This window comes from Talpa europaea, assembly GCF_964194135.1.
Source record: "Talpa europaea genome assembly, chromosome: 16".
In the NCBI taxonomy this organism is placed as follows: domain Eukaryota; kingdom Metazoa; phylum Chordata; class Mammalia; order Eulipotyphla; family Talpidae; genus Talpa; species Talpa europaea.
In genome coordinates, this window is record NC_140084.1 from 38,114,532 (window position 1) to 38,127,695 (window position 13,164).

The 13,164-nt window shown below is 46.6% G+C and overlaps 1 protein-coding gene across 3 annotated transcripts; it reads left to right on the top strand.

Moving 5' to 3' along the window:
• Positions 1-2,053: 2,053 nt before the first annotated feature.
• CIAPIN1 (cytokine induced apoptosis inhibitor 1) lies at positions 2,054-12,869 on the top strand (the record flags this gene model as incomplete). 3 transcript variants are annotated; one of them, XM_084257268.1, is made up of 8 exons in its annotated part: positions 2,054-2,214; positions 2,981-3,114; positions 4,767-4,843; positions 6,972-7,137; positions 8,790-8,863; positions 9,569-9,684; positions 12,153-12,234; positions 12,759-12,869. In XM_084257268.1, 8 exons carry the CDS (start codon positions 2,054-2,056, stop codon positions 12,867-12,869), a joined length of 921 nt encoding a protein of 306 aa, XP_084113394.1. The 3 variants fall into 3 exon arrangements, with proteins under 3 accessions (XP_084113394.1, XP_084113393.1, XP_084113395.1); XM_084257267.1 differs by having other exon boundaries at positions 2,054-2,210; positions 2,962-3,114; XM_084257269.1 differs by lacking the exon at positions 9,569-9,684 and having other exon boundaries at positions 2,054-2,210; positions 2,962-3,114; positions 12,759-12,772.
• Positions 12,870-13,164: the final 295 nt, after the last annotated feature.

Below are 13,164 nucleotides of genomic sequence, written 5' to 3' on the forward strand. Positions count from 1 at the left end.
CCTGCGCCACCAGGGAGGCCCCATCCTGAGATATATTTCTATGAGCAAGGTGCAAGGATGTAGTAGTGACTGGTGGACAGGGAGCTTCCATTCCTTTCTTTCCCCAGGGAAGACCCTGTGCCAACATTATTTTGGAAATGGGTCATTTATTTCTTTTCTTTTTTTTTTTTTTTTTGGGTCATTTATTTCTTATACCTTATTGCCCAGCAGTCCTTATTCCTGGCTGGTTCTTATATGTGAGATTGGTCCCAACTTGCTCACCTTAAAGATTGTAAAGTGTTTCCTCAACATCATGTGACAGTTAAAAGCTTAAAAGTTTCAATTCTTGAGTTACGCACTTTTTAGGGATTTAAAAACCGCAACCCAATGACTAAGGAATCCTGTCTGTCTGTTAACACTTGGCATCCTTTTACTAGGGTTTACACTGAGGCCAGGATAATAAAGAGCAGGAATTCTGCATGGAAGAATGAGACAAAAGGTCTGATACAGAGAAAAGGCAATGGTTTTTCAGGGGAAAAAAAGGAAGGATTCACTTTGGAAAGGTGGGAGATAGAAGTGGAGCCAGATTATAGAGGGCCTGACTCCAAAAGACTAAGGAGTTTTGATTTTGCTGTAGAACATAAAGTCTTTTGTAACTCCTTTAGGAAAGAAGTGACAAAATCAAAGAACTGTAGTATTAAAGGATGACTGGCTAACCTGGGCATGTATTGTAGGCAAAGAGGAGCAAGTCATGAGAAGTGAACTTTTTTTTTTGTTGTTAAAGAATTATTCCTTTATTGTATGATTTTTATTTATTTTGTGTAGAAGAACTAGGGTGTAGGCCAGAGGTGCAGGGGGTGAGAGGATTCACCAGAGACAGAGTGGGGAGCAGAACAGACAGACTGAAATACACTGCTGAGGGTAGCAGTAGGTGAGACAGGAGAGGTCTGCTGCACCATGTGGGTCAGCTCCCTGACTAGGGATCAAAACCAGGCCTTCATGGTTCTAGTGCTGAGGCTTAGCCCCTAAGCCACCAGGGAGACCCCAGAAGTGAACATTTTTAAAGAAGGAAGCATGTAGTAATAACATTGCTTATATCTAGACCCAGAGAATTAGCCACTCGTGCAGAAGACTGTTTGGCACAGGACCCCTCCACCACAGCTTCTTCTTTAACATGGAAACCTGGGGGCATTAATGTTTAAGGACAGAGGAGGAACTGAGTATGGTACTGTCTCCTGACCTAATTTCATTGTGATCACATTCTGTTCTCACCTGAGTATCAAATGGAAGAGAAAGGTAACCCTTGGGGTGAAATTCCATAAGTTCAAAGCCTGGGTTTTACTGTCAGATAGATTTGGGTTCAAATTCTAGCTCTTACTTTATTGACACAGCTCTTACTGGTGGTAGGACCTGGGCAAAATCACTGACAGCAATTTTCTAATTGTAAACTATCTAGGGTAAGGTAGTTCTGAGGTTCAGTTGAGATCATGTATGTAAAGTGCTTCGAACAGTCTGGCTGATGGTAAATGTCAAAGGAAGTCATAGTAGATGCTATTGATCATTGCAGATTCAGTGGAGTTGAATTTTAATATTTTGATGAAAGGAAAAACACTTTGCTTCATACGTTGTCTCCTTTCAGAAAATATTTAAGCTTATAGTTGTTAGGCCAGCCAATTGATTTGCCTTTTACTGAGTCATACTTCTGCCTAATTAACGTCCTGTGTGTTACATTCTGTTCAAGCTGAGTTGTCACAAATCAAAGAGGAAATAATCTTTCTGCCTTCCACCTCCTTACTTTGCTGCCAAAACAGGATTCTCACCAAGGAATGAGAGAATGCCTGGTTTGGAATGTTGTGGTTATGAAACCTTGCAATAGTGGGCTTATTTACTCAGACTCTCTTGTATCTGCAGAAGATTTTCTGATGTCATCAGCATGCCTTTGTGGGAGGTGGGACTTAGAATGTGATTCCAGCCATATCAGTATACCACTGATTAAATTGGGCTTTTGTCTCTGCTCGGTCTGGACTCTCCTTTGACCCATCCCATACTTTTCAGGTGCAACGGCCCTGCAAGAATGGCAGATTTTGGAATCTCCCCAGGCCAGTTTGTGGCAGTGGTCTGGGATAAGTCATCCCCCGTGGAGGCACTAAAAGAGCTGGTGGATAAGCTTCAAGTGGTAACTGGCAGCGAGGGCCGAGTGTCTGTGGAAAACAGCAGCCAGCTGTTGCAGTGTAAGTACCTGACCAGTGGCCTTCCCCGGAGCTCTGTGGGTGAGCTGCGTTTCTGCCACGCCTTGATAACCAAGTTATGTTTGGGGTGGCACATGATAATAGTGGCCAGTCACCCTGTTGTTTTCAGTTAAGATAGAGTGGATGAAGGCGTGCAGCCAATGATCTGTGTAAGTCTGTTCTTACCACTTATTAGATAGTTCACATTAAAAAAAAAACTTAATCTTTATCCAGCTCCCTTTTTCCCTGAACATATGGAAAGTTGGGGAGTTAGTGATGCGGCGGGGGTGCGGGGCGTTAACATCGTTGCCTTTCTTTCTTTTTTTTTTTTTTTTTTTAAAGATTTACGTATTTATACGTACAAGTACTGGGGTACAGGCCAGAGGTGTGGGGGTGGTGAGAAGTTCCACCAGAGATAGAGTGGGGAACAGAACAGGCAGACTGACTGAAAATACACTGATAAGGGGAGCAGTAGGCGAGACGGGAGAGGTCTGCTGCGCCATGTGGATAGCTCCTGGCAGGCCAGGGATTGAACTCATGTTGCAGAGGCTGCGGACAGCTTCACAGTGCGGTTCTTAACCCCTTGCGCCACCAGGGAGGCCCAGTCATTGCACTTTCTGCTCACATTGGTGGGTTTGCTGCCTGGTAAATGCTTCTCCTCCCCAGGCAGAGCCTGGCCTGTAGCCTCCGTGGGGCTTGGGGAGATCGCTTCTGAGCCCTGATAATTGTTGATTAGAGTCTGCCTTCTTTGCAGCTGCCCACAAAGAATCTAGCTTTGATGTTATTTTGTCGGGTGTGGTTCCTGGAAGCACCGCTCTGCACAGTGCTGAGACTTTGGCTGAGATTGCCCGGATCCTTCGGCCTGGGGGATGCCTTTTTCTGAAAGAACCTGTTGAGACAGCTATTGGTAAGGAAATCTTCATTAGAAAAACCAGAGTTAACAGGATTGACTCTTAAGATGTGTCTGCTACATCTCTGAGCAGATTTCACTTGGAGATCACTGTATGTATAGCTGAACCTCTCCTCAAGAGTCAGTGATTGTGAAAATCTGAAGCAATACCACTAAAGAAATTACAGTCTCTGACTGACCCATAAGGTGGTAAAATAGAAGGAGACGACCCATCTGAAAATGACTGGGTCCACCATGGGTGGATGGTTAGACCTTGGCACCTTCATAGCGTGGAAAACTATGCAGCAATAAAAAGGAACAAATTCTGGCCATGTGTCATGTGATGATGTTTCAGTCAGAGGTGGCTCTGTAAGTGACGGTGGTCCATGTGTGTAGCCTAGTGTATAGGCTGTACCTGGAGGCTGTGCCTTACAGTTTGCTGTGATCACACTCCGTGCTGTTCACACAGCAGTGTCACTGCCTAGGACCATTTCTCAGAGCCGTCCCAGTCCCTCAGTGACACATGACTGTGGGGATACGTGCAACAGCCTGGATGAATCTCAAGGGAAACGTGCTGGTGACCAGCCAGTCTCAGGTTACATGTTATATGATCCTGCTCATGTAACATTCTTGAAATAACAAAATTCCAGGCATGGAGATGGGTGTGGTGGTTGCCAGGGGCGAGGAATTGGGAGGAAGGGGTGGGTGTGTGAGGCTGTGTAGGAATGGTCTGAGGGTTCCCTGTGGTGATGGGATGGTTCTCCATCTTGTTTGTGTTATTACACAAATCTGCACTCATAGGATTGCATTGAACTCCACACACAGTGCATGTACAGCTGGTGAAGTCTGGTAAGCTCTGTGGACACTCAGTGACTCAGTTTCCCTACAGTACTTTAGTATGTGAGATGCTACCTGAGGGGAAGTGAGGTGAAGGCTCTTTTAGATCTCCTGTGACCTTTCCCCCCCCTCCATTGCCTCCTTGTCCATTTATAGTTACTTTAAAATGAAAAGTTAAAGATATCATGACTGGAAGTCTGGGAGAAATGAGGTAATTATTGATTCATGTGAAATGAATGCTAGAACCCAAGAAATATAGACCTGTTTTTTGTTTAGTGGTGAAACTGTCAAAGAGTCATTCGGTTCTGAATTTTTGACATTTTTTACTAGATTTTTCACGAAAATATGAAGACATTTCATTAAATAAGAGAATAGAAATGACAGCATTTTGAAACGAATAAAGGTGTTTACGTGGACATACAGGTGTGTGACAGATACAGCAAGTCCCAGTGTGCTTTGCTGGGAATTTAAATCTTGGGTAGCTGAGCGCAGTGTCCCTTTGTCACAGCTTCTCAGAGAGAACACTCCTAAAGGTTTTCGGTGTCTGTTTCTCAGATATTACCCAACAACTCCTGGAAGGTTATGTATTTTAAAAAAGCAAGGCATGATGAGAAACAATAATAACAGAATTCTTCTATGACATTTGAGAGCATAAATAAGAGCACTCTGAACAAAAGGATTTGTCAAATTAGAATACTATAAAGTGTGTGTGTGTGTAAAACAGAATAGGTTATTGTCTTCATGCCTGCTGACCCAAATTGGATAGAACCTTTATTATTTTTCCTGCTTTGACCTATAAAGCTATTAACTGGGGCTTTCCTTCCTCTTGGCAGTTAACAACAGCAAAGTGAAGACGCCTTCTAAACTGTGTTCAGCCCTGACTCTCTCTGGTCTCGTGGAAGTGAAAGAGGTAGGTTTGTAGACAGTTTTCTTTGCTGGGAGTTTAAACCTTAGGTGACCATACACGTTGTCTCTTTATCAGTAGCAGAGAGAGAATCGGAGAAATACAGCACCGAAGGAGCAGTGATTATGATTACTGTTGCTTAGACCAGGAAACAAGCTGAGAAATGCTTTACATGTTGACATGTGTGGTGCCTCAGGACAGAATCTCTGGCATGAATCTCCTTTGGAGAGACGTGGCTTGGGCCCCTGTGGGTTGGTCCTGATTCAACCAGGCAGGAAGGAGCGACACAGAACTCTGAGTAGACACAGACCCTGGGCCAAAGGGAAACGCAGTCCTGAGCTTACCTTTGGGTTTTTGGGGGAGGGTAGAGTAGGTTGGAGGGAACAATTCTGACAGCTCATTAGAAATACTTAAATGAAGTAGAGGTATTTATATTTCTCCATTCTTCTCTGATGTTAACATCCGTGTGTGCATGAGAGAGAAGTGCCAGGCCATGGTAACTGGTAGGCCACGCATGGGCTACGAGACCCAGGGCCTCAGTTTCTTTATGCCACCCACTTTTCCTTTCAGTTTAAGATTTTCTCTTTTTATTCTAAAACAAAGGATACTCATAAAAATCCAATTAACAGTGAGGAATGAGAGTATAAAGTGACGTCCCATGGTGTCCCCCCCTCAAGGATACCATGGACGTGCTTTTTTGTATGACCATTCAGACCTGTTTACAAATGTATGTATAAATGCGTATATATTTTATTTATTTTTATGTGTACATATACATACACATCTTTATTTTTCAATGGCAAGAAAGGTTTTTTTTTTTAAGATTTATTTATTTATGCATACAAGAACTGGGGTACGGCCAGAGGTATGAGGGGGTGAGAGGATTCACCTGAGACAGAGTCGGAAGCAGAACAGGCAGACTGACTAAAATACACTGCTGAGGGGAGCAGCGGGCGAGACAGGAGAGGTCTGCTGTGCCATGTGGGTTGCTCCCTGGTCGGGGATCAAACTCATGCTGCGGTGGCTGCAGGTAGCTTCATAGTGCTGTGTCTTAACCCCTTGTACCACCAGGAGGCCCCAAGGAAGGTTTTTTTTTTAAGATATTTTATTTTATATAATTCTTACCTTATTTTTCATTTTTGCACATTGTATGCATTTTCATTTTGGTTATATTCCCCATACAATTTCACACCCCCCCCCCTTATTTTGACCCTAGTCCTTCCTCTCCCAGCCCCTCCGCCCCCTTAGTGTGTCTCTGGTTTATAGTTGCTTGTTGATTTTGATTTTTACTTTGTATTAATTAGTCCTTTTCCTGGTAAGGAAGGTTTTTTTTTTAAGGTTACTACTGCAGTAGGGAAAACTCTCTTATGATATGGGCGTGAGATGGAGCTCAATTCTCCAAACACATCCTTTTTTAAAAAAATAAGTCAGGAGATACACACACACACACACACACACACACACACACACACACACACACACACACACACCCTGTACACACACACACACACACACACACACACACACACACACACACCCTTGTTTAGTCACTAGCATGTTCCCTAGCTTTGATAGCCTAGGTAGTTATCCACCTTGCTGTGTGGCCCATCATTCTCGTTAGTAACGGAGCAGCAGTGCTCCCCATGGACTGTGACTGATCTCTTCTGTACGTGTCGGACATAGAGACGGCGCCTCCACCTTCTCCCTTTGCTTTCTGCTGCTTCTTCGCATAGAACAGTCCCATCCCCCTATGGTTCTTTTCCTCTTAGGTTATAAACTTCTGCTGACTTCATTGTGAGCTTGCTGCCCTGCCTAGACTTGGTCCCTGCTCCAGAGACCATGTCAAGTTCTTCTCTGTGGTCTTTCAGTCCCCACGATGACCAGCACGGTGTCCTGTACTGAGCAGATATCTTGACAAGGACTGTAAAAGTTGGCAAAGGGTAGCTCTATGTAAACATGCAGACCAACATTACACTCTAGGATTCTGGTCAGTGAGAAACTGCGTGTGAGGCAGGAGATTTTCTTCTGAATACCCAGAAGCAAGTGGATGACCTCTATACAGTTTACCCCTATTCAGTTTACAGCAGCATTTTATAGTTCTGTGGCCTGATCCTTTTGATGTCCTGAATTCCAGCTGCAGCGGGAGCCCCTGAACCCTGAAGAGATACAGTCTGTACAAGAACATCTGGGTTATCAGAGCGACAGCTTGTGCTCTGTTCAAATCACAGGCAAAAAGCCCAACTTTGAAGTGGGTTCTTCTAGTCAACTTAAGCTTTCTGTTGCCAAGAAGTCGCCTTCAGGTAAGACTGGCCTAGGGATATTCTTCTTTCTAACTATACCTGGAAGAACATATTAGAAATCAAGCCAGAGTGCTGAATGAAGTGGTGCTATTTTTGTATCACCTTTACATTCCTTAATGTCTGTCATTTCCTAATGGAAGAATACTTAACATCTGGGTATCCGTGGATCCAAAACTGAAATAATGCATCCATATTCTCTCATTCAGCCTCTCTGGTCTCAGGATTCTACAGGCCTGAGTCACATAGTTTAGCTAATGTCTTTCCAGCCCCAGAATTTTTCCTCAGACAACCTCGCTGTGGTAGTGATGGGTGCCGATGCCCTGTTCCTGCCTGTCCTTTGTGTCTGCCAGTAAAGTCAACTTTTTTTGACTCTGAGGATGCTAAGGCACTTGTCACTTGTAACTTTGGCTCAGAAGATCGCACCACAACCCCCACCCCCACACACACCTTTCCCGTCACTTTTTTTTAATGCCTTAATTGAGAAAAATTGTCCTGGCTCTGAGGTGTGCACAAATTTACAGGAACATTCACACCGCTCTGTTTAGACTGTCCAGCCTAAACCCCTGAGCAGTCCTTTGGAATCCTAGCCTCTGGCATAACAGTTTCAGAATGAGTAGGAACAGCTTAGATGAGCGGTTTGCCTGTGGGAGGTCTGAGTGTCCAGTTGTGACAGTGATGGACAATGATTGGGGGTGCGCTTAACCGAAGGCCCATTTGAGGACCTTCCCACACTGAATTGGGGTTCTTAGCTCACTCTGACCCTTCCTTGCATTCTCCTGCCCTAGCCAGGGAACCAGGAGGCCTGAGGTCTGAGTCTGCCTGATTTGGGCTGCACTGCTGCCATCACTCTGGAACTTACTGTCTTCTCTGTAACAAGTTTACGGGTGACTAGAGCTTTGCTGCTTTTTGACTTACTTTCTCACCTAGTCTTTTTTTTTTTTTTAAAGATTTATTTATTTATGCATATAAGAACTGGGGTACAGGACAGAGATGTGGAGGGGGCGGTGAGAAGATTCACCAGAGACAGAGTGGGGAACAGAACAGGCACAGGTTGATGGAAATACGCTGCTGTGGGGGGCAGCAGGTGAGTCAGGAGAGGTCTTCTGCGCCAATGTGGGTAGCTCCCTGGCTAGGGATCGAACTCGTGCTGCAGTGGCTACGGACAGCTTCATGGGTTGTGTCTTAACCCCTTGCGCCACCAGGGAGGCCCTTCTCACCTAGTCTTTAACTCATTGGCAGTAGGTTCTGGGAGAACTGTTCACCCCGTGTTTTAGGAATGGAAACAGATGAGAAAGCAGCATGGAGCAGGAGTGGGGAGCACAAAACAGTCGTGTCTGTGTGGCTTTGTGTAACTCGCTGGCCTAAGTGTTGAAACCTGTTTCCTCACCTGTAAAGCGAGGCTGACAGATACTCACCTCACGAGGCTGTTAGCAGATGCAATGGGGTCATGTATGCAAAATGTTTCATGTCTCCCATATCTAACATTGCTGGTCTGTTAGGCTCACCAGGCCCCAGGCGTGCCTTTGATAAGCTGTAGAGCTGGACTGCGAACCCCAATCTTTTGACACTCAGACTAGAACGGGCTCAGAGACCGTTCTCAATGCCTTGCGGCTCTTTCATGGGGCTCTTTTTCTCTTATGGGTGTGACTCAGTGAAGCCTGCTGTGGACCCCGCCGCCGTCCAGCTCTGGACCCTCTCAGCCAACGACATGGAGGATGAGAGCGTGGTGAGTCGCCATGTGGCCGTGCGGCTGGTGTCTCGGAGGCCACCCCCTGGGTCTGAGCAAGCTTGGCGTGGCATGGCCTCTCTGCATGTGTGGGTGCAAACGATTGAAAGCCCCGTACTGTAGCTGTTGCTGTCACTGGTGTTTTTGATTTAGAGGGCCTTTAAGATTTCTTCCTGCATCTCTTCCCCACAGACTTCCTTGTTCTCCCTTCACTTGATGCAGTCAAGACTCTTGTGGCGTGTGTAACCTGAAAGGAGTTGGCCAACTAAAATACTTGTATCGGCTCCTTTATCTGGACAAATCACTGCACGCTTGCTGCCTTGGAAGCCATACTTTCCACCAAGGAATTGCACAAGCGCTTGTGTCACCACTGACCTTTTTCCCCGGAACTATATAGAAAGTCTCTTACTCCCTTTTCACATGACAGCTCTTCATACTTCCAGATAAATGTTACGTTTTTCCCTCTGCTCTGCCTGTCCCCTCTTTCCCTCTTCTCTCTCTGTCTGCACAATGTCACTTGCTTCCCAGCCTCTTTGCAGCCTCACGTGTCCTCAGGCACATAGTTTAGTTCCCGGGCTCGGTCACCTTGAGTGCGACTCTCTCCTGAGCAGGCCCAAGGATGCCCGGTGTACACAGGTAGCGGAGGCCTGCCGCCGCCTTGACGCGGGACCACGACTGTCACTAACCGCCTCCAACTCTCCCCAGGATCTCATTGACTCAGATGAGCTGCTAGATCCAGAAGATTTGAAGAAGCCCGACCCAGCTTCCCTGCGGGCACCTTCTTGTGGAGAAGGGAAAAAGAGGAAGGCCTGCAAGAACTGGTGAGTAGGGGAAGCAGAGTCTGCCCTGCTGCTTCCAGTGGCTTCTGATTCTTAAAAAATCACAGTTCTTTACAGTTTTCAAAATGTATGTTTTATTTTGTGAAGTTTCTCTTGCATATCGGAGAGTATGTTAAGCAGGTACATTTTAAGAATAATAAGATTACCAGGTTGAAAATCAGAACATTGCTAGCACCTCAGAGGCCCCCTCTACTTGCTTCCTCACTCACCCCCCCTCCCCAGAAAGTCCCCCTTCTCCTAAGTTTGTGTTGGTTATTCCTGGCTTGTTTTTGTTTGTTTGTTTGTTTTTAAGAATTTATTTATTTATATAAGAACTGGGGTACAGGCCAGATGTGCGGGAGGGTGAGATGATTCACCAGAGACAGAGCAGGGAACAGAACAGGCAGACTGACGAAATACACTGCTGAGGGGAGCAGTGGGTGACAGGAGAGGTCTGCTGCGCCATATGGGTATCTCTGTGGCCAGCCAAGATCGAACCCCCACTGCAGAGGCTGCGGAAAGCTTCACAGTGCTGTGCTCAACCGCCTGCGCCACCAGGGAGGCCCCTCCTGGCTTGTTTTTTTGGGATGGTTCACCCCCTATGTTGTAAATCTCCCAACAATTATTTGGTTGTGAAGCCCCAGTCTTAGTAGGCAAGGGAGGTCAATATTCTCTATCTTCAGTGGCTCCCAGGGAAAAAGCAACTCAACTGGGTCTCTGGTCTCGACTTTTTGAGACCCCACAATAGCCCACGAGAGACGGGAAGGCCTCAGGAAGAGTCATGAGTTAGTTCTAGGACAGGAAGGGCCTGCCACAGTTAGAGCGTCTGCAGGGTTTGTGTCATGCAGAGCCGGGGGGGACCAGCAGACGTGGTCGGGGGTGCTCCCCGGGGCCTCAGCTCTCAGAGCAGGTCCGTGGAGCAGCTGTAAGGCGGCTGCTGGGTGAAGTGAGTGTCAGGGCAAGGAGGGGAACGTTGGATGTTATCAGCACGTGGTCCAGAAAAGTCAAGGGCGTATGTTCTGGCTTCGAGTTTAAAGGGTGGTCTGGTGGCAGCAGTGGTTGGTGGTGGCAGCAGCCTTCACCGCGTCGTGTCTGTCCCTGCTGCTCCGCCCCTGCACACTTGTGACTGCCCCGACAGAGCTGACGCTCAGAGGCTCCTTCTCTGTCCCCTGAGGATTCCCTTCCCTCTGTCTTAAATCAGCTTTTCTGCTTCCTGTGTCCTGTGATGCTGCTTTCTCAGTTTTCTCTTTAGTTTTGGTGGAGCGAATCCTCCAGTAGTTGTTTTTTTTGAGACTGTTTACTTGAGAGGCAAGGTTTTTTTTTTTTTCCCTTGACATTATGTGTCTGAACAGACCTTTATTCCTATTCTCATAAATACTTGGTTATTTGGATATAAAAATCTAGGTTGAAAATTATTTTCCTACATACATCGATAGTCGTTCTGTTATCTTTTTCTGCGACTGTGGTGAAATATTTCTGTCTGAATCCTGAACCCTTTTTATAAGACCACTTCTTCATTCCAGAAGTGTGTTGAATCCCTGACACCATTTTCTAATAACATGCCTCAAATAGGAATCTGTTTTGCACTAGCCACTCAACGAATCTCTTGTGTCTGGAAAGTCATGTCCATAGTCCTGGGAATTTTTCTTTAATTTCGTTTTTAATTTTTGTCTTTATTCTGTATCTGCTGCTCAGGTACAGCCTGTTGGACCTCTTTGTTTGGTTCTGTAATTTTTTTCCCCTCTCACATTTCCATATGCCCTACTTTCTGTAAGTTTATCCTCCATAGCCTCTATTGAATTATTTCTATTATCATGTTTCTAATTGCTAAGATTCCTTTTTTGGGTCTTAACTTTCCTAAATATAGCATGCTATTTTTATTTTGTGCATGTGAGCTCTTCTCTGAGGGATAGCAACAGTTCTTTCAAGGCTTTTTTCTCCCTGCACTGTCTCTATTTCTTCCAAGTAGATTTTTTTTTTTCAGATGTATTTATTTATGCATACAATAACTGGGGTACAGGCCAGAGGTGCGGGGGGTGAGAGGATTCACCAGCGACAGAGCGGGGAACAGGAACAGGGGAAGTGGGGAACAGGAAGAAAGGCGGATTGACTGAGATACACTTCTGAGGGGAGCAGCGGGTGAGACAGGAGAGGTCTCCTGCACCATGTGGGTAGCTCCCTGGCAGGCTGGGGATTGAACTCGTGCTGCGGTGGCTATGGATAGCTTGATAGTGCTGTGCTTAATCCCTTGCGCCTCCAGGGAGGCCCCAAGTAGCCTTTTTCTTGTAGTTTGGCCTCTAACTCCTGTGGAGACTGTAAGCCATCTAGAGACTTCGTGGCCTGAGCTCCCCCCCCACCTCCACTCCTGCCCCCCCATAAAGACAAAAGCCTGAGCGTGTTTTGGCACCATCAAGGGTTTGGAGTTTCTGGGGGTGACAGGTTTCACTCATCTGCTGCTCATCTCCCCCCAGCACCTGTGGCCTTGCCGAAGAACTGGAAAAAGAGAAGTCAAAGGAACAGATGAGCTCCCTCCCCAAGTCTGCGTGTGGAAATGTAAGTATCTGGATCATTGCTTGATAGTCACGGAGCTCCCAGGGCGGTGGGCACCACCCGAACTGAGCACATACTTGCTCCAACTGGGAGGGATTTACTGTCCGGGTATGTTAACAACAGGCCAGAGTGGGAGGACGTATGTGTTGGCCTTGGGGAGAGACGGTATCACCCAAGCGTGGTAGTGTGCTCACACTTGTAGGGGACACACCCGATGTTCCATATTTTTGGCCCCTTCCTCCTTCATAGTGGGCCTGATGACATTCGGTCATTTGGCTGTGGTTTCAACTGCAGAGAACGTGGAAATAGGGCTTCCTAAGGAACTTCTAGGCCTTTTTTATTTTTTAAACCATACTAGAGATCTTAAAACCTTCTTCGTTTGTGGGTTCCAGTTGGACCTATAAGGTCACCCGCCATTTCTCCAGGCCACTGTGGCCACATTATGGAATAAGGAATCCTTTCCTTCTGTTCCATCTGAGGGATAAGGAGACGCAGCTTCCCCATATGACTGTCTCTTCTCTCAACAGTGCTATCTGGGTGATGCTTTCCGCTGTGCCAGCTGCCCCTACCTGGGGATGCCAGCCTTCAAACCTGGGGAGAAGGTGCTGCTGACCCAGAACAACCTCACTGATGCCTAGGCGGCCCCGGCCCGGGACACGTCCGCCCCACTGGCCAACTCCTGTCCCTTGAATCCCACCTGTGTGGTCCCTGCACTTGTTCACTCTGTTTGAAATCCATTCGGTGCTTAATAGAGTTCAGCTGGCTGTGGGGTGCAGTGTATGTAGTGCTGCTATTTATCAAAAGATCAAGGTATAATGGGGCCTAGCTGCCCCTGGGTTGGGGGGACATGCTTCCTCACTCAGTGTTAGGGAAGGGCATGTGCCCCGAAGAGGCCCTTCTCTCAAAGTCAGAACGCCGGCCACGGCATTCCCC